Source organism: Vombatus ursinus, unplaced genomic scaffold (assembly GCF_900497805.2).
Source record: "Vombatus ursinus unplaced genomic scaffold, bare-nosed wombat genome assembly UNPS02011700.1, whole genome shotgun sequence".
Classification (NCBI taxonomy): domain Eukaryota; kingdom Metazoa; phylum Chordata; class Mammalia; order Diprotodontia; family Vombatidae; genus Vombatus; species Vombatus ursinus.
Window position 1 is genome coordinate 5,456,151 of NW_020951478.1, and position 21,925 is coordinate 5,478,075.

The 21,925-nt window shown below is 36.8% G+C and overlaps 1 protein-coding gene across 1 annotated transcript in view; it reads right to left on the reverse strand.

Moving 5' to 3' along the window:
• Positions 1 to 5,998: 5,998 nt before the first annotated feature.
• The window catches only part of VPS36 (vacuolar protein sorting 36 homolog), a 41,057-nt gene continuing 25,130 nt past the window's right edge, over positions 5,999 to 21,925 (reverse strand). The window contains exons 7-14 of the mRNA XM_027856930.1: positions 18,912 to 18,944; positions 18,742 to 18,819; positions 17,450 to 17,584; positions 16,409 to 16,474; positions 14,008 to 14,072; positions 12,073 to 12,157; positions 10,246 to 10,322; positions 5,999 to 8,606 (exon numbers count right to left, since the gene is read on the reverse strand). Of these exons, the coding sequence (XP_027712731.1) occupies positions 8,513 to 8,606; positions 10,246 to 10,322; positions 12,073 to 12,157; positions 14,008 to 14,072; positions 16,409 to 16,474; positions 17,450 to 17,584; positions 18,742 to 18,819; positions 18,912 to 18,944 (633 nt within the window). The 3' untranslated portion in view covers positions 5,999 to 8,512. The remainder of the gene's footprint in view (positions 8,607 to 10,245; positions 10,323 to 12,072; positions 12,158 to 14,007; positions 14,073 to 16,408; positions 16,475 to 17,449; positions 17,585 to 18,741; positions 18,820 to 18,911; positions 18,945 to 21,925) is intronic.

Below are 21,925 nucleotides of genomic sequence, written 5' to 3' on the forward strand. Positions count from 1 at the left end.
CATTGTAGGTAATTTTATAAGTTAAGGAAAATTCTTTCTGAACTGGACTATTATTGTGCAAACTGTAACTTCAGTTAAGTAACCTTTTAAACGTGATAAACAACATTACTAAAATGTATTAAAGGATTGAAGTAAAGGAGAGAAGCACTAGGGTCTTGTTAGCATTGGGCTGTTGGGATATTTAAATTATTTTTTTTATTATTAATTTATTTTGATTTATCAATAATCACTTCCATATGCTTTTGAGTTTAAAATTTTTCTCCCCTTTCCTCCCCACCACCCTCCACAACACGGCACACATTCTGATATAGGCTATACATTTACATTCATATTAAACATATTTTCACATTAGTGATGTTGTAAGTAGAAATTAAAACCAATAGGAGGAACCATCAGAAAGAAGAAACAAAACTCAACAGAAAAGAAAAAAATAACAATTCGGCTTCCATAGTTCTTTCTTTGGGTGTGGATAGCATTTTCCATCACAAGGCCTCTGGAGAGGTCTTAGATCCTTGTATTGCCAGGAAGGGTTAAGATTATCAATGTTAGTCATCGCACAACGTGGCTGTTGTTGTGTACAACATTCTCTTGGCTCTGCTCACTTCACTCAGCATCAGACCATACAAGTCTTTCCAGGTTTTTCTGAAGTCAGCCTGTTCATCATTTCTTATAGTACAATAGTATTCCATCACGTCCATATACCACAACTTGCTCAGCCATTCCCCAATCGATGGGCATCCTCTCAATTTCCAATTCTTTGCCACCACAGAAAGAGCTGCTATGAATATTTTTGTACATGTAGGTCCTTTTCCCATTTGTGTGATCTCTTTGGGATATAGCCCTAGAAGTGCTATTGCTGGGTCAAAGGGTATGCACATTTTTATAGCCCTTTGGGCATAGTTCCAAATTGCTTTCCCAAATGGTTGGATCATTTTACAACTACACCAACAATGCATTAGTGTTCCAATTTTCCTACATCTTCTCCAACATTTATCATTTTCCTGTTTTGTCAAGTTGGCCATTCTAATAGGTGTGATGTGGTACCTCAGACTTGTTTTGATTTGCATTTCTCTAATCAATAGTGATTTAGAGCATTTTTTCATATGACTATAGATGGCTTTAATTTCTTCATCTGAGAACTGTCTGTTCATATCCTTTGACCACTTATCAATTGGGGAATGGCTTATATTCTTATAAATTTGACTTAATTATATATTTTAGAAATGAGGCCCTTATCAGAGAGACTGGTTGTAAAAATTCTTTCCAAATTTTCTACTTTCCTTCTAATCTTAGTTTCATTGGCTTTGTTTGTGCAAAAACTTTTCAATTTAATGTAATCAAAATTATCTATTTTGCTTTTCATAATGTTCTCTATCTCCTGTTTGGTCATGAATTCTTCTGTTCTCCATAGATCTGACAGGTAAACTATTCCTTGCCCTCTCAGTTTGCTTCTAGTATCAGCCTTTATATCTAAATCACGAACCCATTTTGACTTTATTTTGGTATATGGTGTGAGATTTTGGTCTATGCCTAGTTTCTGCCATTCTCTTTTCCAGTTTTCCCAGCAGTTTTTTTCAAAGAGTGGGTTCTTATCCCAGAAGCTGGGGTCTTTGGGTTTATCAAATAGTATATTACTATAGTCATTGACTACTGTGTCTTGCATACTTAACCTATTCCACTGATCCACCACTCTATTTCTTAGCCAGTACCAAGCAGTTTTGATGATTGTTGCTTTATAATACAATTTAAGATCTGGAATGGCTAGGCCACCTTCCCCTGCATTTCTTTTCATTAGTTCTCTTGATATTCTGGACCTTTTGTTCTTCCAAATGGATCTTCTTATTATTTTTTCTAACTCTATAAAATAATTTTTTGGTAGTTTGATTGGTATGGCACTGAATAAGTAAATTGGCTTAGGTAGAATTGTCATTTTTATTATATTAGCTCGGCCTACCCATGAGCAACTGATTTTTTTCAATTATTTAGATCTGATTTTATTTGCGTGAAAAGTGTTTTGTAATTGTGTTCATAGAGTTCCTGGGTTTGTTTCGGGAGGTAGACTCCTAAATATTTTATAATGTCTACAGTAAGTTTAAATGGAATTTCTCTTTCTATCTCTTGCTGTTGGGCTTTGTTGGTAACATATAGAAATGCCAATGATTTATGTGGGTTTATTTTATAGCCTGCAACTTTGCTAAAGTTGTTTATTATTTCAAGTAGTTTTTTACTTGATTCTCTGGGATTCTCTAAGTATAACATCATGTCATCTGCAAAGAGTGATAGCTTTGTTTCTTCTTTGCCTATTCTAATGCTTTCAATGTCTTTTTCTTCTCTTATTGCTAAAGCTAATGTTTCCAGTATGATGTTGAATAACAGTGGTGATAATGGACATCCTTGTTTCACCCCTGATCTTATTGGAAATGCTTCTAGCTTGTCTCCATTACATATTATGCTTGCTGAAGGTTTTAGATAGATGCTATTTATTATTTTAAGGAAGACTCCATTTATACCTATGCTCTTTAGTGTTTTTAATATGAACAGGTGTTGTATTTTGTCAAAAGCTTTTTCTGCATTTATTGAGATGATCATGTGGTTTCTGTTAGTTTTGGTGTTGATATGATGGATTATGCTGAGAGTTTTTCTTATATTGAACCAGCCCTGCATTCCTGGTATAAATCCTACCTGGTCATAGTGTATTATTCATGTGATAAGTTGCTGTAATCTATTTCCTAATATTTTGTTTAAAATTTTTGCATCTATATTCATTAGAGAAATTGGTCTATAATTTTCTTTCTCTGTTTTGACTCTTCTTGGTTTAGGTATCAGCACCATATTTGTATCATAAAAAGAATTTGGTAAGATTCCTTCTTTGCCTATTTTACCAAATAGTTTATATAGTATTGGAATTAATTGTTCTTTAAATGTTTGATAGAATTTGCATGTAAATCCATCTGGACCTGAAGATTTTTTCCTAGGGAGTTCATCAATGACTTGTTAGATGGGGTTATATAAGTATTTTACTTCCTCTTCTGTTAATCTGGGCAATTTATATTTTTGTAAATATATATCCATTTCACTGATTGTCATATTTGTTGGCATATAGTTGGGCAAAATAATTCCTAATTGTGTTTTAATTTCCTCTTCCTTGGTGGTAGTTTCACCCTTTTCATTCTTGATACTAGTAATTTGATTTTCTTCTTCCTTTTTTTTTTAATTAGATTAACCAAAGGTTTATCTATTTTATTGTTTTTTTCATAAAACCAGCTCTTAGTTTTATTTATTAGTTCAATAGTTTTCTTAATTTCAATTTTAATTTTTCCTTTGGTTTTCAATATTTCTAATTTGGTGTTTAATTGAGGGTTTTTAATTTGTTCTTTTTCTAGTTTTTTTTAGTTGTACGCCCAATTCATTGATCTCCTCTTTTTTTCTATTTTATTTATGTAAGCATTTAGAGATATAAAACTTCCCCTAAGAACTGCTTTTGCTGCATCCCGTAAGTTTTGGTATGTTGTCTCATTATTTTCATTCTCTTGAATGAAATTATTGATTGTTTCTATGATTTGTTCTTTGACCCAATCATTTTTTAGGATTAGTTTATTTAGTTTCTAATTATTTTTTAGTCTATCTTTCCATGGCCCTTTATTACATATAATTTTTATTGCATCATGATCTGAAAAGGATGCATTTACTATTTCTGCCTTTCTGCATTGGATTGTGAGGTTTTTATGTCCTAGTACATGGTCAATTTTTGTGTAGGTGCCATGTACCACCAAGAAAAAAGTATATTCCTTTCTATCCCCATTCAGTTTTCTCCACAGGTCTATCATACCTAACTTTTCTAATGTTCTATTCACCTCCTTAACTTCTTTCTTGTTTATTTTGTGGTTAGATTTATCTAGTTCAGAGAGGGGGAGGTTAAATAGTTTTGCTGTCTATTTCTTCCTGTAACTCCCTGAACTTCTCCTCTAAGAATTTGGATGCTATACCATTTGGTGCATATGTGTTTAGTAATGATATTACTTCATTGTCTATGGTGCCTTTTAGCAGGATGCAGTTTCCTTATCTCTTTTGATAAGATCTATTTTTGCTTTTGCTTTGTCTGAGATCAGGATTGCTACCCCTGCTTTTTTTACTTCAGCTGAAGCATAATATATTTTGCTCCAGCCTTTTACCTTTACCCAGTGTCACTCTTTTTCAAATGTTTCCTGTAAACAACATATTGTAGGATAATGGTTTTTAATCCAATCTGCTATACATTTCCGTTTTATAGGAGAGCTCATCCCATTCACATTTACAGTTATGATTACTGTCTGTGTCTTTTTCTCCATCCTTTTTCCCCCCATTTATGCTTTTCTTTCTCCTTTCTCCCCCCCCCCACTAGTGTTTTGCTTTTGACCAGCACCTCCTTTGGTCCTACCTCCCTTCTATTATCCCTTTCCCTTTTCTTCCCCTTTACCCTTACTACTTCTTCCCTCCCTTCTATCCCCCCTCCCTTTTCTTTCCCCTTTCCCCTCCTACTACCTATAGTGTAAGTTAGATTTCTATACCTAACTGATTATGTTATTCCTTTCTTGAGCCAAATCTGATGAGAGTAAGGTTCAAACAATGCTCATCTCCCTCCCTTCTTTACCTCTGCTCTAATAGGTTTTTGTCTTGTCAGCATTGGGCTGTCAGGATATTTAAATTCTGTTCCTAGTGCAATGACATATATAGCAAAGCTTTGCGCAATCAGTATCCATGCTCCATTCCTTAACTCCAAAGAACAGTCCTGAGGCCTATATTCTTCCTCTTTCTCCCAGTGATCTTTCATGAACCCCATGGGTTCATCTCTCTACAGATGACTCCTAAATTCAAATACCTAATCCCTCTCCATTTCTCTCCTGAGCTCCAGTCCCCTATCAACTAACTTGATTGCTAGACATCTTCACTTGGACATGTCCGAACTCAACATGTACAAAATGGAAGCCATTATCCCTTCCCTTTTCCTCTATCTCCTTTCCTAATTTCCCTTTTTCTGTTGAGGGCATACCCTCCTTGTTACCCAGATTCACCTCAATATCATCATCTTCTTTCTTCCTCACTCCTCTCTCCATATCCAATGAGGTGCCAAATCTTGTTGATTCATTCATATCCACCCCTTCTCTTCACTTACTTGGCCACTGCCCTAGTTTGGCCCCTCATGTTTTATCTGAATTATTGCAATAAGCTCCTACTGATTAACTCTTAATCCCTACTTCTATACAACTGCTAAATTGATAGTCTTAAAGCACACCTGACCATACTTCTCTCCTACTCAAAAAACCAAGAAATGTGCAAACTCCTGTTGGATTTTTGAAGTCTCTAACAATTTTGTTTGATTCTCTTTCTCCAGGCTTTCCTTCCCCTCACAAATATACTACTTTCCAGCCAAACTGGCCTATTTGCTATTCCTTGGTACACATTCCATCTCATACTTACGTACTTTTTGCACAGGCTGTCCCTCATTACATCTAAACTGTTACCACTACAATGGCCAGCTATTTTTCAGACAGGCACTGATAAGCAAAGGCAATGGGTTCTCAATGACTGTGAAATATTCAGCCCTGGGGAGATGGGAGCAGAGAGAAGCCAAGGAATGGTGAGAGAGAAGGCTAGACAGAGCCAAATTATAGAAAGGCCTTAAATGAAAAGTCTGAACTTGAATGTGAAACCTTTATAGTCTTAAACAAGGCAATGACATGATGACATGTCTTGGAAAGATTGGTGGAAGAGTACAGGATGGATTAGGGTCACTTTAACATACACTCAGTCATTCACACAGTCATGGCAAGTTGTTTTTTAATTTAGCAATTCATTATAAGAACAGCTCTCTTTTAAAATGATTAAAGTAAAGGGTTTGAAAGTGTCCTTTACATTTGCACTAGGCAGCTGATTGTCTAGAAGGAAAATGGTGGCCATATTTTAGATTATTGGCTTTTTTTTCACACTTCAAAGAAAAAAGAGAGAAGAGAATACCAAGTTAGGAAAAAAAATCTCTTTTTATTGTAATGATTTATTAATATATATTATATATCAATCATTTAATTTAACCCTGAAAAGATCTTTACATACACAAAGTATAAAGTTTTGTCTTGACAATAAGTGGCTCAAGAAGTGCCATTATCATAAAGCTAAGGATACAGGTCTGTATCTTAATGCTCCTAAGAGGTAAGTCATGAAAGCACTAAATAATAAATATATCAATTAAGAAAAGCACCGAGACAGCATTTTGGGTGGGAGTCAGAGTTCAATAGTTCTTATTTCAACATAAGCCTACTATGAGCAAGACCTGAATGATGCTCCCATAAGACAGTCCAAAGTCATAAAAAATAAGGATTGGGACAAGAAATAGTGGAAACATATCCATTTAAAAATAATGCAAAACAAAAATTCCTAAAGTATCTAAACACTGAGTTTTAAAAGACGATAGTGCCTCCAGAATAGTATCCATATATGATTTCTCCTCTTTTTTCCAGTTTCTTTCACTTTGAAGTTAGTTATTGGTACCCCATTCATGTTTTGCTGCTGTCACATGAAGGTAAACATAATAGCTGAATCACATTAATTTGCTGTGACTGATCTAAACCCTTAAAGCTTGAACCATTGCCTAGTACAGCTACAACCTGTGGAACAGCTTACTATTTAACAGTAAGAGAGAACAGGATTGACACACTTGTAATTAAAAAAAAAAAACCTTGACAAATGAGACTTTCTGTGAGTGTCATGTATTAAAGCATCCTTTGCATTTTTGAAGGTCCAAAAACTACAGAGATGCCTAGGAACAAACTTAAGGGTTTGAATGATAGAGGCAGAACAGGGAATTCACTCATCAGTGAACATTAGCAGAACAATGTGGGTCAGCAAAACAGTGCCTAGAACAAGGTTGTCCAGAGGCAGCACTTCAGCTGCTTTTCTACCAATATGAAATAGCTAGAGCTGATACCCAGGAACTGACAGTTACGTAAAGAGAGCGGCTAGCTGGCCTAGCTGGAGGTATTCTCTGAGAGTGAGGTTGTAAATTCCTTGAGATCTTCATACAAGGGTCCTAGAATGGCTACTAGCAGTGATAACAGATGGACCCCACAGAAGTTCCTTAGACAGACTCAAGTATAAACTTGGGGATTCCTCTTAGGTTGGCTAAACACAGTCACTGAAGGCTGGTTCTTGGAGTATGGGTACTGATCATCCTGTAAAATGGTATACATATACTATGAAGACCCTTCTCTTCCACCTCCTTGGCTAACCATTGCAGGGGGCCCCATCCTGACTGTGGGCATATGCCCTGAATTTTAAGTTATACCATTATATGATACACTGTACAACTGTAAAACGGGAATCTATTTTCATTAGTGGCAGCACTTTTTTGGTCTTAAGATAATCTACTTTTATTTCTCTCAGTAAGATTTTTCTGAACAGAGCAATAATACCAAGAAGCAAGCTTTTTTGCATGTTGTTAAGTAAATCAGGGCAAACAAAAGTAAAAAATATTGCTGGAATACGGCAGAAGGACTTGCTAGTAGTGCCCCAGAATTGTTCATTGTTGAAATCCTATAAAAAGGAGGAAAGAATGGAGACGTGTGTGTGTGTGTGTGTGTGTGTGTGTGTTCTAACTTTCCTCTTTTTCCACTTCAAAGAAAAAAGATAATCAAGTTTCCAGGTTCCTGATAGCTGGTTCAAAGTTTTCTACAGCAGACTTAAAAAATAACCCAGGGCAGCTAATTTCCAAATTTGTAATCATCCCTCTAAACATGTCTAAACAGCTTCTTAATTCAATTTCAAAATCCAATGCATTTTGAAAGTAAAATGACATATGTGCATTCTTTAAAAGCCAGTCATGAATTCACCACTTAGTAAAAAAAAAAAAGAAATTACTGTATCAAGTCTCTACCTAAGTAAGCTAAATAAAATACTGAAAAGGATACTTGATCTAGCCTCTGGAAGAGACACAGCCTGTGACTGCTTCCAGAGGAGGTATCTAACACAGCATCATCTAGTATCACATTATGTTCCAATGGAGTCATAGCTCTATCACTGAAAACATGGCATATTTCAGATATCCCCAAAGGGTAAACATTTGACATGCACATGAATCCTATTGTGATTCAATCCCTTTCAGTCATCTTATTAACATAAGTAGTACCTGGGTTCACCCAGATTTATTCTCATGAAACTAAACTCTCTTCTTTCAAAACAGTTTAACTAAAGGATTCAGTTAAAAACTGTTATTTTACATTGACCTAGGAAGGGTCAACATAAATATAACATGATTTAATTTTCATGACAGCTTTGATTTTTTTTCTTTAGTACCTTTCCATATTAATCCTAAATAAGCTTTCCTAGGACATAGTATTTAAGGAAAAACATTAGAAAAGCTGTCCTGTATTGCAGTGTTCTACCAAAATCTGTAAATGAATAAAGGTTTATCTCATAGCTGTCTGTCATTCAGTCATTGCATGATGAAAGGATATGGGTAAAGAATACAATTACAAAATATTTAACTCTGGGTCATGAACAAATTTGGATAAAACCTCAAGCCTTCCACTGAATCATCTCTGCAAAGATGGCCCATCTTTTCAGCAAGAAGCAACCTAAAGACAAAGATGAAAAGAAAATGAAATCATTTATACATTCATTCAATTAGTCGATCCACAAGGATTTATTAAATGCACACCATGCTTTGCACTAGAGACATAAAGAGGAAAAGGAAACAGTCCCATCCTTCAGGGATCTTCAATTCCATATGGGAGGGAGAACTGTGTCCATGTACACGGATACATGAGAGAGATACAAGGGGAAGGCGGGGCACAAGCATCTGTGGGCCTCAGGAAAGGCACTACATAACAGGTTGCACTTAGGCTGAAACTTGAAGGAAGGGAGGGAGTCTAAAAGGCACAGGGAAAGAAGAAATGCATTCCTGGTAGTGCAGAGAGCCAGCTCAGGGGCACAGAGATGGACATGGAGTGTCTTCTAGAAGGATGACTAACAGAATATGTAATGACAGATAAGAAGATTGAAAAGGTAGGCTGGAGGGAGGTTTTAAAAGCTTTCAATGCCACAAGGAGGAGCTTATATTTGTCCCTAGATGTAACAGAGAGGCAGCTGGGTGGCTTACTGGATAGAGCACTGAGCCTGGAGTCAGCAAGACCAGAGTTCAAATCTGGCCCCAGACACTTACTAGCTGTGTGACCTTAGGCAAGTCACTTAACCTTGTTTGCCTTAATCCACTGGAGAAGGAACTCCAGTATCTTTGCCAAGAAAACCCCAGGGACAGCACTAGCACGCTATGGTCTTTAGGGTCATGAAGAGTTGAACATAACTAAATGACTAAATAAGATGCAATAGGGAACTACTCAAGGTTATTGAAAAGGATAGTGATACTGTCTGAACTATCCTTAAGAAAATTGCTTTGGCAGCTGTGTGGTGGATGGTGAGAGCAGTGAGAGAGACAATCAAGGGAGGGAGATCAATTAGCAAACTACTGTAATGGTCTAGGTGAGAAGTGATAAAGGGTGGTGGCTATGTGGGTGGTGAGAACAGGACAGATGCAAGAGATGCTAGGGAGGTAGAGATGGCAAGATTTGGCAATCTAATGGATAGATGAGGATTGGTGAGGATTAGTTGAGGAGACACTAAAATTGTGAGCCTCGGTGACTAGAAGAATCTTGCTGCCCTTAGGAGTAACAGGTAAGTCTGGAAGAGGGGTGGATTTGGGAAGAGAAATAATGGGTTACATTTTGGATAGTTTGAGTTAGAGATGCTTATGGAGCATCCAGTTCAAAATGTCCAATAGTCAGTGATGTAGGAACCAGAGTTCAAGACAGAGACTCCAGCTGATTATATGTACGTGGGAGTCATCTGCAAAGCTTCTATAATTAAATCCATGGGAGTTAATGAGGTCACCAAGTGAGAGGGTAGAGAGAAAGAAAAGAAGCCTGAGGCAGAACTTCAGGGTACACCCATAGTTACAGGGTATGCTATGGATGATGATCCAGCAAAGGAAATTAAGAAAAAGCAGTTAATTTGGCAAGAAAAGAATTAAGGGAGAACAATGTCATGAAAACCCAGAGAAGAGAGAGTATCCAGGAGAAGAGGGTGGTCAGCAGTGTCAAAGGCTGCAGAAAGGTCAAGATGGATGGGGATTAAGAAAAAGCCATTAGATTTGGCAATTAAGTGAACACAATGATAAGTAGTAACAAAAATGGGCATCACTGCCCCAACCCAATTTACCTCTCTTTGGCTAAAAGAACAGACATTCCTACAAGTTTGGCAAATTCTTCAGATGTGAGAGATCCCTTTTCTGATACCTGTAACAAAGAACATCAAAATAAAATGTGTTATGAATTTGACTGGCAAGGCACAATACTGAGTCCTATGAATCTGATCAAGTAAGACATTTTAAAATAAATGATAAGTTCTTCAATATGTTACACATATTCAAATAGTATTAGCAATTGAAGTACATTTTCTCTACCTGTGCTTCACTCTACCTACCTCACAGGGTTATGAGGAAAGCATTATGTAAACGTTAAAGAGCTATATAAACATGAGGTAATACTACTATTACTAAGATGAGGACTCAAAAGAAAATATTTCAAAACCTAACAGTCTAAACTGTAACATCTCTATAATATATATGACAGAAGGTCTGTGCAGTAGCATAAAAGTAAGGCTAAACACTCTGAAAAGGAAGAGAGTAAAGAAGTTTATGAATCAACTTAAGTTAAAAATGTGTATGATGGGGGCAGCGAGGTGGTGCAGTGGATAGAGCACCGGCCCTGGATTCAGGAGGACCTGAGTTCAAATGTGGCCTCAGACACATAATACTTACTAGCTGTGTGATCCTGGGTAAGTCACTTAACCCCATTGCCTAGCCCAGAAAAAAACAAATGTGTATTGTGGAAACATTTGAAATCCAGAGATCAGAGAGTGGAAAGGGACCTTAGTGGATCATCTAGGGCAACTTTCCCTTTTCATGATGAGGCTACCGGAACATAGAGAAGTTCAGCAACTTGCTCAAGGTCACCATAGCTAATAAGATTTGGCAGGTCCAATGAAGACAGTAATATTTCAAGTATCTTAAATAAGTGACATCAACAGAGAAATCAGCTAAATCAGTCTGATCTAGGCTTATGGAGTACTATGCACACAGTAAGCACCCAGTTTTTCTGCTGAACTGAACTGAAGCAAATATTTTGACACAACTGCCTGACATAGAGCTCAATTATGTAATGCTTTGATTAAAAAACAAAAACAAAACAGCCAAAGCTAAGCCTCAAAGAAAATATCCTGTGTAACATTAGTCTATTTTTTCACTTATTTCTGAGTAAGAAGGGATAAGTAAACTGATGTGCCAGAGAAGCACTTAATTATGGGTTTGATCCACACTGACTCCTTAATATGCCAAGGTACAAAAGATTTGTAGGAAACTCCCAGACTGGGAATATCCTACCCCAACACTGACTGAAACCCATCAATGACTTAGTAATAAGCCTATCTCTCAGAAAGCATTCATTAAATGCCTATGATGTGTCAGGCATCGGGGAGTCAAATACAAATATGAGTCTCTGACTTCCCGAAAGGGACACAACCTATTAATGGGTAAGTAAAAACACAGGACAGATATACAAATATACACACTGACTTCTGGGGGAGGGGTGGGGGCACCAACTGTGGGAATTAGGAAAGGTTTCAAGAAACTGGTGGCACTTGAGCTAGGCAAAAGTGAGGAGGCACAGAATTTGAGGCCTGAGGGACAGGGAGGCTGTGTAGCACTCCTGGCACTGCAAAGGTCAGTGACTTGCCCAGGGCTGCACAGATCTCAAGAGTCAGAGGTGAAATTAAAACACAGGCCAACAGGATTTTATCCAAATGGTGTTATATACCATGCCAAGCTGCCTTACCCTTTAAGAACAATTTAAAACATTAGAACCTGTATATCTGAAAACATTTTTTTTAATATGGCAAACTTCAAAAGGAAATCCTGTTCTTCAAATTTTACACTTAATATGCTTAAATCATCTTTGCAAACTGTTAAAGGACATCCAGGGCACGTACTGTCTCTAAAGCTGAAGCAAGCATTTCCTCCTCATTGTGGGACTGAAGCTCAATGACCATGACACCGCTGTCAAAAATTCGGAGCCTTAAAATGAAAGATGAGAATAAGACAATAAATCATTTGGACTCTTCAGCCGCTAAAAAATTGTGGGGATTTTTATACCCATGTATAGAAGTAATGTCACAGCAGAAATAACATTCAAAACATAACACCCCAAGGAACTGTAAGCAAAGATCTGATCAAACAGTCAAGTACAGACTACTTCATGATCTCCCCTCTTAATACATTTTCAGTGGAAGAAAAGGGATAATCTGAAACCTGACTTTCTTACTTGCAGATTATATAGACCAACTCTAGACATTCCTATTTGAGAGAAGCAGACATTTTGCCCTTATGTCTTACCTCACTGCCAAACAGTCTGTTTATCTGCCCGTCTCCTACCCCACCTATAGTTCTAATAAAGATGGGAGCAGGGACCATGATGAGACATGTGATACCACTGGTAACATTTTTAACTATGCATATTCCTGCTATCCTCCACTAAAATCTATTACTATTATGTCTAATGTGGAGGTGACCCTAAATTACTAAAGGTTGTGCCAGGGGACTGAAAGCTCCGGTAGAGTTTACCTACCAAAGCAAGAAAAGCTTCAACTATGAACTTTGCAACAAATTGTACTCTATAAATGTTGTCCAAGGATCAATTTTACTAAGAGACATTCATCATAGAGTTAACCAAGTAATGAACATCCACAGCAATTTATGAAGACCTCAACTAAGGCATCAAGAGGTTACAACTTGAGTTAGTGAGAGGAATACACCAAGAAAAATCAGTATTTTGTATTTCTGCCATGATTATCACATACACTCTTAATGAAGACTCAGGGGATAGAGGAAAAAAAAAGAAATAAATAAATATATATCCATATATCTATATATCCATAGATATGTATGTATGTATGTATGTATGTATGTATGTATATGTTTAGGGGAAGCATTTGGTTCTCCAGACTGGACTCTGTCCAGCTGTTAAAGCCGGCAAAGTTAAAGCAACTGAACAAGGCCCAAGTCTCTCCCCACTCCAGTTCATCCTCTACTCAGCTGCCAAACTGATTTTTCTAAAGAGCAGGCCTGACTATAACACCCTTCTACTCAATAAACTCCAGGTGTTCCTTATTAAAAAGTCCTTCACATCCTGGTCCCTTCCTATCTTTCCAGTTTTCTTACATTTTACTTCTCTCCACATACTCAATGCCCAGGAACACTGGCCTTTTTGCTGTTCCTCACACATGACACTCAGCATCATGTGTGGGCCAGTTTTATTGGCCAAATGTCCTCCTTTCTCACTTCTGCCTTCTCACTTCCCTACTTTCCTTCAACATTCAGCTCAAATTCTCCCCTCTGCATGAGGTCTTTCCTGGTTAAACCCTATCCCCTGACCCTGCCTCTAGTGCCTTCCCTCTGAGGGTGGGGGCCACATTTTTTTCTTTTCTTTGAATGCCCAGAGCTGGCACATAATAAGTGCTTAATAAAGCTCACTAACTGACAAAGAGAAACCAAAGGATTAGTCAATTTATCCAAGTTCCGGCAAAAGGTCAGTAATAGGCTTTTAATTCCTTTTATGGTCTCAAGTTCATGACCTACAGCTGTAAAAAGAATAGCCAAAGACTCAAGAAGAATTGGGGAATGCAGAAACAGTACTTGAAGGTTAGACAGGCTAAGAGAGGGGCTGCTGATACTCAGATTCAGTCATCACACATCTCAGTGTCTTCAGCATGGAAAGCATGATTCGGGGCCTTTGCTGTGTACCATTATAAAGATCACACTCCCTTCAATGGCCACACTAATAAAATGGGCCTGGCAAACACTATTATAATTCAATCAGCAAGGAATTATTGTTCAAATTAAACACACATCTTAAGAAATTTCCTTACCTGAGAGGTAATTTCAACGCTTCCAACATCTTACAAGCATTTACTAAGTCCTCTGGTGAGAGTAGCTAGTAAAAAAAAAAAATTACCTTGTTGACATTGTAAACAAACAGATATGATGTTAAACAAACACAAGGACCGCAAACAAGAGAGAAGCCTGGAACCTAAAGGCACATTTATCAAAGATTTTAGGTGACATGACCTAACTATCTAAAGGGCAATGAGTCTAAGAGGAAATTAATGGACTGTTTTGGGAGAAGATGCCTCGATATTCATCACTAGCTTCGTACAGGCCCTATACCAGTCATGAAGTGAGGATGTGGATCATAATAAACTGAGCTCACCACCCCATTCTCTCCTGGCAATGAAGGGAGGGGGCCGAGATGTGCTCTTGGGTGGGCCTGCATGCAGTTTCCTCTGTGTCAAATTCCAGAAAGTAATTCCTTTAAGATGCAGCTCAAGCGCCACCTTCTACAGGACGCCTTTTACCATTTCCGACCACTTTACATTTAACCACTTTGTATTTATTTCATGGAGATTATTTCCTTCGTTGAACTTGCTTCCACTGTGCGTAGAACAGCCAACACATAGCAGGAATTAATAAATGCTGACTGATTGATTAAAGGAAGGCATGTGAAGTTGGAACTTCAACTTTCCTATTATATGTTAAATGATACGGGATTAAAAGAAGTTAAGACATTTTAGTTAGCTTAAACTTTAAAAAAAAAAAACTTAAAAAAATCCAACACACTAAACTTATGGAAGCAAAATCCCTTTGTAGCAAATGCTATAAGATATCCAAACTGCTTTATTTTTAATGGAATTCTGTTAAAATGTTAGAATGCTAGATCGCAATATTTAGAGCTGGAAGAAACACTAAAGATCAACTGACAGATGAAAAAAAGCAGAAAAAAATCACATTCCTAGACTGCAAGAACTGGAGAAAAAATAAAGTTAATGTCTACCAGAAATACTCTGAAGCAGGATGGGAAAGGTGGAGGGATCATAACAATAACAAGAAATATGTATTAAGTGCCTACTATATGCAAGGCACTGACTAGGTAATGGGGACAAGTCCCAAGGAGAAAACAATCCCTAGTCACAAGAAGCTAATGTTCTAAGGAACAAGACAAATACATATACAGAAATATGCAGCTTAAATATAAGGTGAATAAATACAAATAAATATAAAGTAGTTAAATGTAGGGAGAAAAACACTAGCAGTTAAGGAGGTAAGGACAGGCTTGATGTGGACGATAGTACTTGGGCTGCATCTTTTGGGAAGAGAGGGACTCCATGAGGGAGGTAAAGAGGAAGTATTTCAGGCACACAGTAGGGCCAGTACAAATGCACAGAGGTGGGAGATGAAGTAGTATGTGTGAAGAATAGCTAGAAGGGCAGTCTGGCTGCATTAGAGAGTTTGGGAGGGTAATATTGTCCAGTGAGATTGGAAAGATGGGTTGGGTCCAGGTTATGAAAGCTAAACAGAGGAGTTTATATTTTATCCTTTCCTTTCTAGAGTGGGAGAAGCTGTGGAGAAGTAGGGGAATCAGATGGTAAGATTTTTGCTCAAGGAAAATTACTTCAGCAGAGCATGGAGGGTGGATTGAAGTGATGAGAGGCTTGAGACAAGGAAGTCATATAGGTGGCTGACGCCTAGACTAAGGTGGTAGCTCAGTGAGTGCAGAAAGAAGGGGTGAGATGTGAGAGAGATTGTGAAAGGAGAACTGGCAAGATCTGGTAACTGAATGGATATGTAGGGTGAGGGAGAATGAGGAGTATAATGAGGAAGATAATGCCAAGGTTATAAACCTGGGAGACTAGCAGGATGGCTGTATCTTCAAGAGAAACAGGGAAGTTTGGAAGAGGGAAGGCTTTAGGGAAAACAGAATGAGCTCAGTTTTTCGTATGTCCTGGACTTGAGATTTCTCCAGGACATCCAATTATATTTACACCATTCAACCCTTTCCTCATCCAAGATCCTTTTGCCTTCTTAGCGTGTGGTGCTTTTGTTTAGGTGGTTGAATTTTTTGATATGGAAAAGAATAGGAAATATGAGAAGTCAAAAAGAATGGGGAGACTTGAAGTATAATTGCTACTTTACCACAGGACAAAAGAAATTCTTCTCTCTTTATCACTTCCTACTAATAGTATACACTCAAGGTCTTCAGTACAGAAAGGAACCAGACAAGGCACTGTTTACACAGCATTATCCAATGCACAGAATTTTATATGACTAAGTTAGCAAAATAGTGCTCCTATAGGCAGCTCCTCAAGTTAAGAAAATAACTTTTTCATAAATAGAATCTATCCTTGAACAGTATTCATTATAATAGGATTTTCCCTGGATTACATCAATAATGCCAAGGCATTTAGAAGTAGAATGTCAAAACTGATTTCTTACTTCCATTCCTCTAGCTCGGTTCACTAAGCAGTACACCTCCGTGAGCGACATTATTCCCCCTCGTTCCTGTTCAAATATGAAATAAGTAAATTTAATACAAAATATGGTTGGTGGCAAAGATTCCTGAAATTTGTATAACAGTATTAAATCACAATACACCAGAAAATAAATGTGCATAAGAAAATACTGAGACAAATTCCGTATTTAGATTTCAAAAATTCTTTTTCAAAATCAAAGATGGTACTACAATTACTGTTTAATATTTACTAATTGGTCAAGAAGGACTTATAAAATTCTACAATCATAAGGTCCAAGGGACATTAGATGTCATCCAAGAGGGATATCCCTATTGGAAACATGAATGTATTCTACAACAACCCTGACAAGTGGTCATTCAGATTTTTTCCACACCTCTCCAGGCAGTCCTTTGCTTTTAAGTTAAGACATTCTTGCTCATAAGTAAGTGAAATCTTCTTTCCATGTTCCACCCTCTGTTGCTGGTTCTACCCTTCTTTAATCACACAAAATTAATCTTTCTTTACATATGGCAGGCTTTTAAGCACTTGAAAAACACTATCACAACCTTCCTAAAACTTCTCTTCTTCAGCATTAGGCTGAACCCTTTTGGACAATGTATGGGGAAAATAAAAATGTAAATTGCCCTTGTATGTCAAGTTAGAATTTCTCTAACTGTCACAGAAAATTGCCTACTAATCTGTCTTAAAGACTGTTTTGTATTAGGTATTTAGGAGATGACATGAGTCAGAGATAGGAAACAAAAGGACCTCTAATAAGATGTACTAGTACACTTGAAAGTTGTACATCTAATAATAATCTATAAAGTATCAGCTATAGTAGAGATTAAATATAAAACAGCAGAAAACTATTAGCAGTTTCATTCAAACCAATTAATACTTATCTCAGAAAGAAACAAAATAATGGAATGTTAGCTAAAGGTTAATCAAACTTTAAGAAGAGTTACTCCTCTCAAGGTTCCTGATGACTTGATTTTGAAGGAATTAAACACTACTTTGCATTTACCTCTAAAGGCACCTGCAGTATTCCAGCAAGTTGTTTTGCCAGTTGCATATGGTAATGAGTGCCGGAGCCATGTGTTTCTCTGGTAACTGGATTAGCTATTCCCATGCTCAGCAAGTAGGATTTAAACCTGATGGTCTAAATGGGAAAGAGAAAGAATACACATCAATGACATGACAGTTAGACTTGTTTTTCTTTTCAAGTTTAAGACCTTTATTTCTCCTGGCCATCAATTAAATGTTTAATTAAATACTTTACTATTCACTTTTTCCTCCCTTAACCCCTCCAATTTACAGAATCTTGGAATGTAAAGGAATCTTAGGAGTCATTTAGTCCAGTCAGTACATAATCAGGAATCCTCTTTATAATATTATTGACAAAGGACCATTGAGCCTCCGTTTGAACAACTTCAATGAGGGAAACTCACTATCTTCCCAAGGCAGTTCATCACTCTTCTTGTTTTTCAGTCATTCAGTCACGCCCAATTCTATGTTATGCCATTTGGGGTTTTCTTGGCAGAGACAGTGGAGTGGTTTGCCATTTGCTTCTCCAGCTCATTTTACAGATGAGAAAACCGAGCCAAGCAGGGTTAAGTGACTTGTCTGAGGCAAGATTTGAACTCAGGAAAATGAGTTTTCCTGACTACAGGTCCAGCACTCTAGTCACTGTGCCACCAAGCTGTCCATCACTCTGGGCTAGCTCTACTTGTTAGGAATTTTTTCTTTATACTGAAGAGTCTAAATCTTTCCCTCCCTTATACTATATTTATAATCTCTCATTATTTGTAATAGGGAAAGTATTTCCAGCAATACTCTGGATAAATTTAATCATATAGCCTCCCTTTCCTTTATCTTGTCATCTTACTCTTTCCTCACCTCACCAGGCTGGCAATTAAGAACACTAAGGTAACAACTACATTTAACACCAATCACAAGGTTATCATTAGAATAAATAACCTCAAAAACCTCAATTTCAAACAATTTTGTGCCTAAAAGTTGACTTTCAAAAAGGTTGTAAAAACTATCATTTTTTATTCTCTTTTTATAATATTCCTAGCATCCTAATATGCATATTTCAAGAAAAAACTTTTAAAAAATCAACCTGTTATACCTAACACAATGACTTTAAGACAAACATCTTGTATTTCTGAAGTATTTTCACTCAATTTCAAGCCCCCAAAACAAAAACTCTGTGTTAAAAGGTTGACCATCAAAACATTTAGTTATACTGTTTATTTGTGTGTGTGTGTGTATTTGGCTTTTAGTCCTTAAAAAAACCACAAAACTATTACTTACTTCATCTTCTGTGATATCACCTTGTTTATCCTTAATTTTATTAGCTATAGATTTGGATAATTCGACCATTTCCTTTGCCTGTTGGGAAAAAAGGAACCATTTTTCTATTTATAAAATGTGCTTAAAAACAATACAATTGTTTTGAATATAACAAATATGAATTAATATACCTTAACCATGAGTTTGCTGAGGTCTTCAAAAGCCTGAAATGAAAAATAATGAAGTTTTAATGGAATGGATCTAAATGGATTAAAATGTTTTAAAACAATGGAAGTAATATTCCTTTTTCTTTAAAATTTCCTCAAAAACCCCCAAAAATGTTGAGACTGAAATCAGGAAGACTCATATTCCTGAATTCAAATCTGGACTCAGTCACTTACTAGCTATGTGACCCTGGGCAAGTCACTTAACCTTGTTTGCCTCAGTTCCCTCATCTGTAAAATGAGCCAGAGAAGGAAACGGCAAACCACTCTAGTATCTCTGCCAAGAAAACTCCAAATAGAGGTACAAAGAGTCAGACATGACTGAAACAACTGAACAACAACAAATTTTTGTTGGTTTAAAAAATAAAATGGCGTATCAGAAATAGTTAAGTTGCTTTCAGAGAACATAATTTACTTTGCCATGAATAATAAAACGCTGTCATTTGATTTCCCGTGCTAAGAATTTAAGAACCAAAGGTATTTTTTAGTGGAGTTGCTTTGCTGGCCAAAAATGGCTAGTACAGATGCAACAACATTCAGTGGGGTACACTTCTGACTTTAATAGAAGATGTGACTTTGTACTTACTTGTTTTGAATAGCAGCTTTTGTCTATGAGATTTTTATAGCTTGGTCCTAGTACAAATAATGAATCCCATGGAAGTGGTTACATGTATTCAAATTTGCCCTAGTTGAAGTTACAATTATGTAAAATATGATCATTGGTTCCAGTTCAATGGAAATATGCAGTAGAAATTTGCATAACGTGAACATTTCATGTAATTCATTGTTTGTTTGACTAATCAGGACCTGGCTGCATGTTTTTAGTGTTGGGTATAATAGATGTGGTCAGATTAAAAAATATACAAGTGCACACATGGGCGCACCCACAAACACACAGTGACAAAAAAATATTACTAGATCTACAAGCTAAAACCTCTTTCAATGATTCAATGATTAAGTCAACCTTTAATATTATATCTCAGGATACTTCAATGGACCTATGATCTCATCAATATGGGCATTCCTTCCAACAATGCCATTCATGACCCGTACATCTCATTACTTAATTTAAATGCTGAACATAAATTATCTTAATTCACTGAAATTTTCTTCCAAAAGTCATCATAAAGTTTCACTGTGGCAAGCATAGGGTTGTTGCTGATGTTCATCCTCCGCTCAATAACTATACCAGGAAAATGTAACCTTCAGCAGGTTCTCCCACGCTGATGAGGTTTTGATTAAGGTCCCAGAAACAGGATATTCTGTCTCCCAAGATCCAGCCTAGCTAAGTACAGGTGGCTTCATCATCTGGATGACTACTTGGTGACGAATTCTTTGGCCATGGGAACCCATAAGGTGAAGAAAAACTAAAAATGTTCTTCAACTCTGTGCAAGGGTAAAAGAAAAAGGAGGCAGAAGTGCTAAGAAACAGTTTTTAGACCACAAACATTGACTTGGTTGTTAGAATTCTAAACGTAAAATCTTTGTACAATGAACAACGAGTAAATATACTTACTATTAAAAAAAAGAACCAACTCAATCTTGAGATTCTTAATTGAAACCAGAAGACAAAGGGAAAGTACGGCTAAATGGAAAGAGATTTTGCAGGTTCTCATTAGAGATGAAAATAAAGGAATTGTGGTGGCTGGTTTCATTGTGCATCCAATGGCAAAAAGAGACACAATTTCATGAGACAATTATCTTTGAATGTAGTACTCATGATAAGCCGTTACAAAAAGACCTCCATGAAGACAGCTACACCTTATGTGTAGGGGATGAAGAGAAACATTTTTGATAAGACCCTCTAAAATAAATCAACATACATTTTCACACTTGGTGACTTTAATCTCAAAGTAAGCATAGAATATGGTTCAGAAGTAAGAAACAAAGACTAGTACACATTCTCAAAAGTCTTTTGTGCCAACAAATCATGAATGCTTTAAGCAAGGAAGAAGAAGGGAACAGGCATATATTAAGTGCCAACTATGTGCCAGGTTCTGTCCTAAGTGCTTTACAAATATTGTCTTGTTTAACCTTCACAACAACTTTGGGAAGTAGGTACCTTATTATCCCTATTTTACAGTTGAGGAAACTGAGGCAATCATCGGTTAAGTGACTTACCCAGGCTTCAAACAGCTAGTAAGTGTCTGAGGCTGGATTTGAATTCAGGTCTCTCCGACTCTGGGCCCAGCATTTTATCCACTACACCACATAGATACTTTAAGAAACTGGAGGGTGCTGGGCATGGTAAGCATCAAATAATATTTAAAGAAATAAAAACTTATTTATTCTAACAGAGAATGACTAATTACTGAGGTGGTAATCATTTCTGAGTCAGCTGACTATACACTCAGCCCATGGACATGTTACAACAAAAATTAAAATCAATGCTAAATTAAAAAAAAATAAAAAGATATGACACACAATTGAGGCAACTCCAGCCTAACCTATTTAAACAAGTTCTTGAAGCAAAAAAAAAAAAAAGGGATAGAAAGCAGATATTAACATAGATATGACCATTCCTAAGGAGGTTTAACCCATATAAATCAATCACCACAAGGAGACTAAAAACAGCCTTGAAACCTCCTCTGGTAGCAAATACTTGATCTTCTTGCCAAGTAAAGAAATAAGGCAGCCAAGGGCAATACCAATTTAGAATATAAACTCATTTGTAGAATCTGATAGAGGAAGATGATGGAAGATTATGAGGACTGCTACCTCATAAAAACAGCAAAACACATTAGAGAGAAAAACTAAGTCTACAGAACTCTTAAAAAGAGAACCAACTAAGTCAGATCTTGGGGGTATTTAAGGATGACATTAGAAGGAAAACAACAGACGAGAAGTTGAAACAAGTTCTAAGGATTTTCATGACAAACCTTTCGCTTGATCAATGACAGTAAAGGCACCACAAGTGGCCTGTAATATCACGGTTGAGAGAAGGAAACAAGGAGGCTTTCACAATTGCACTTTAGAGCAAA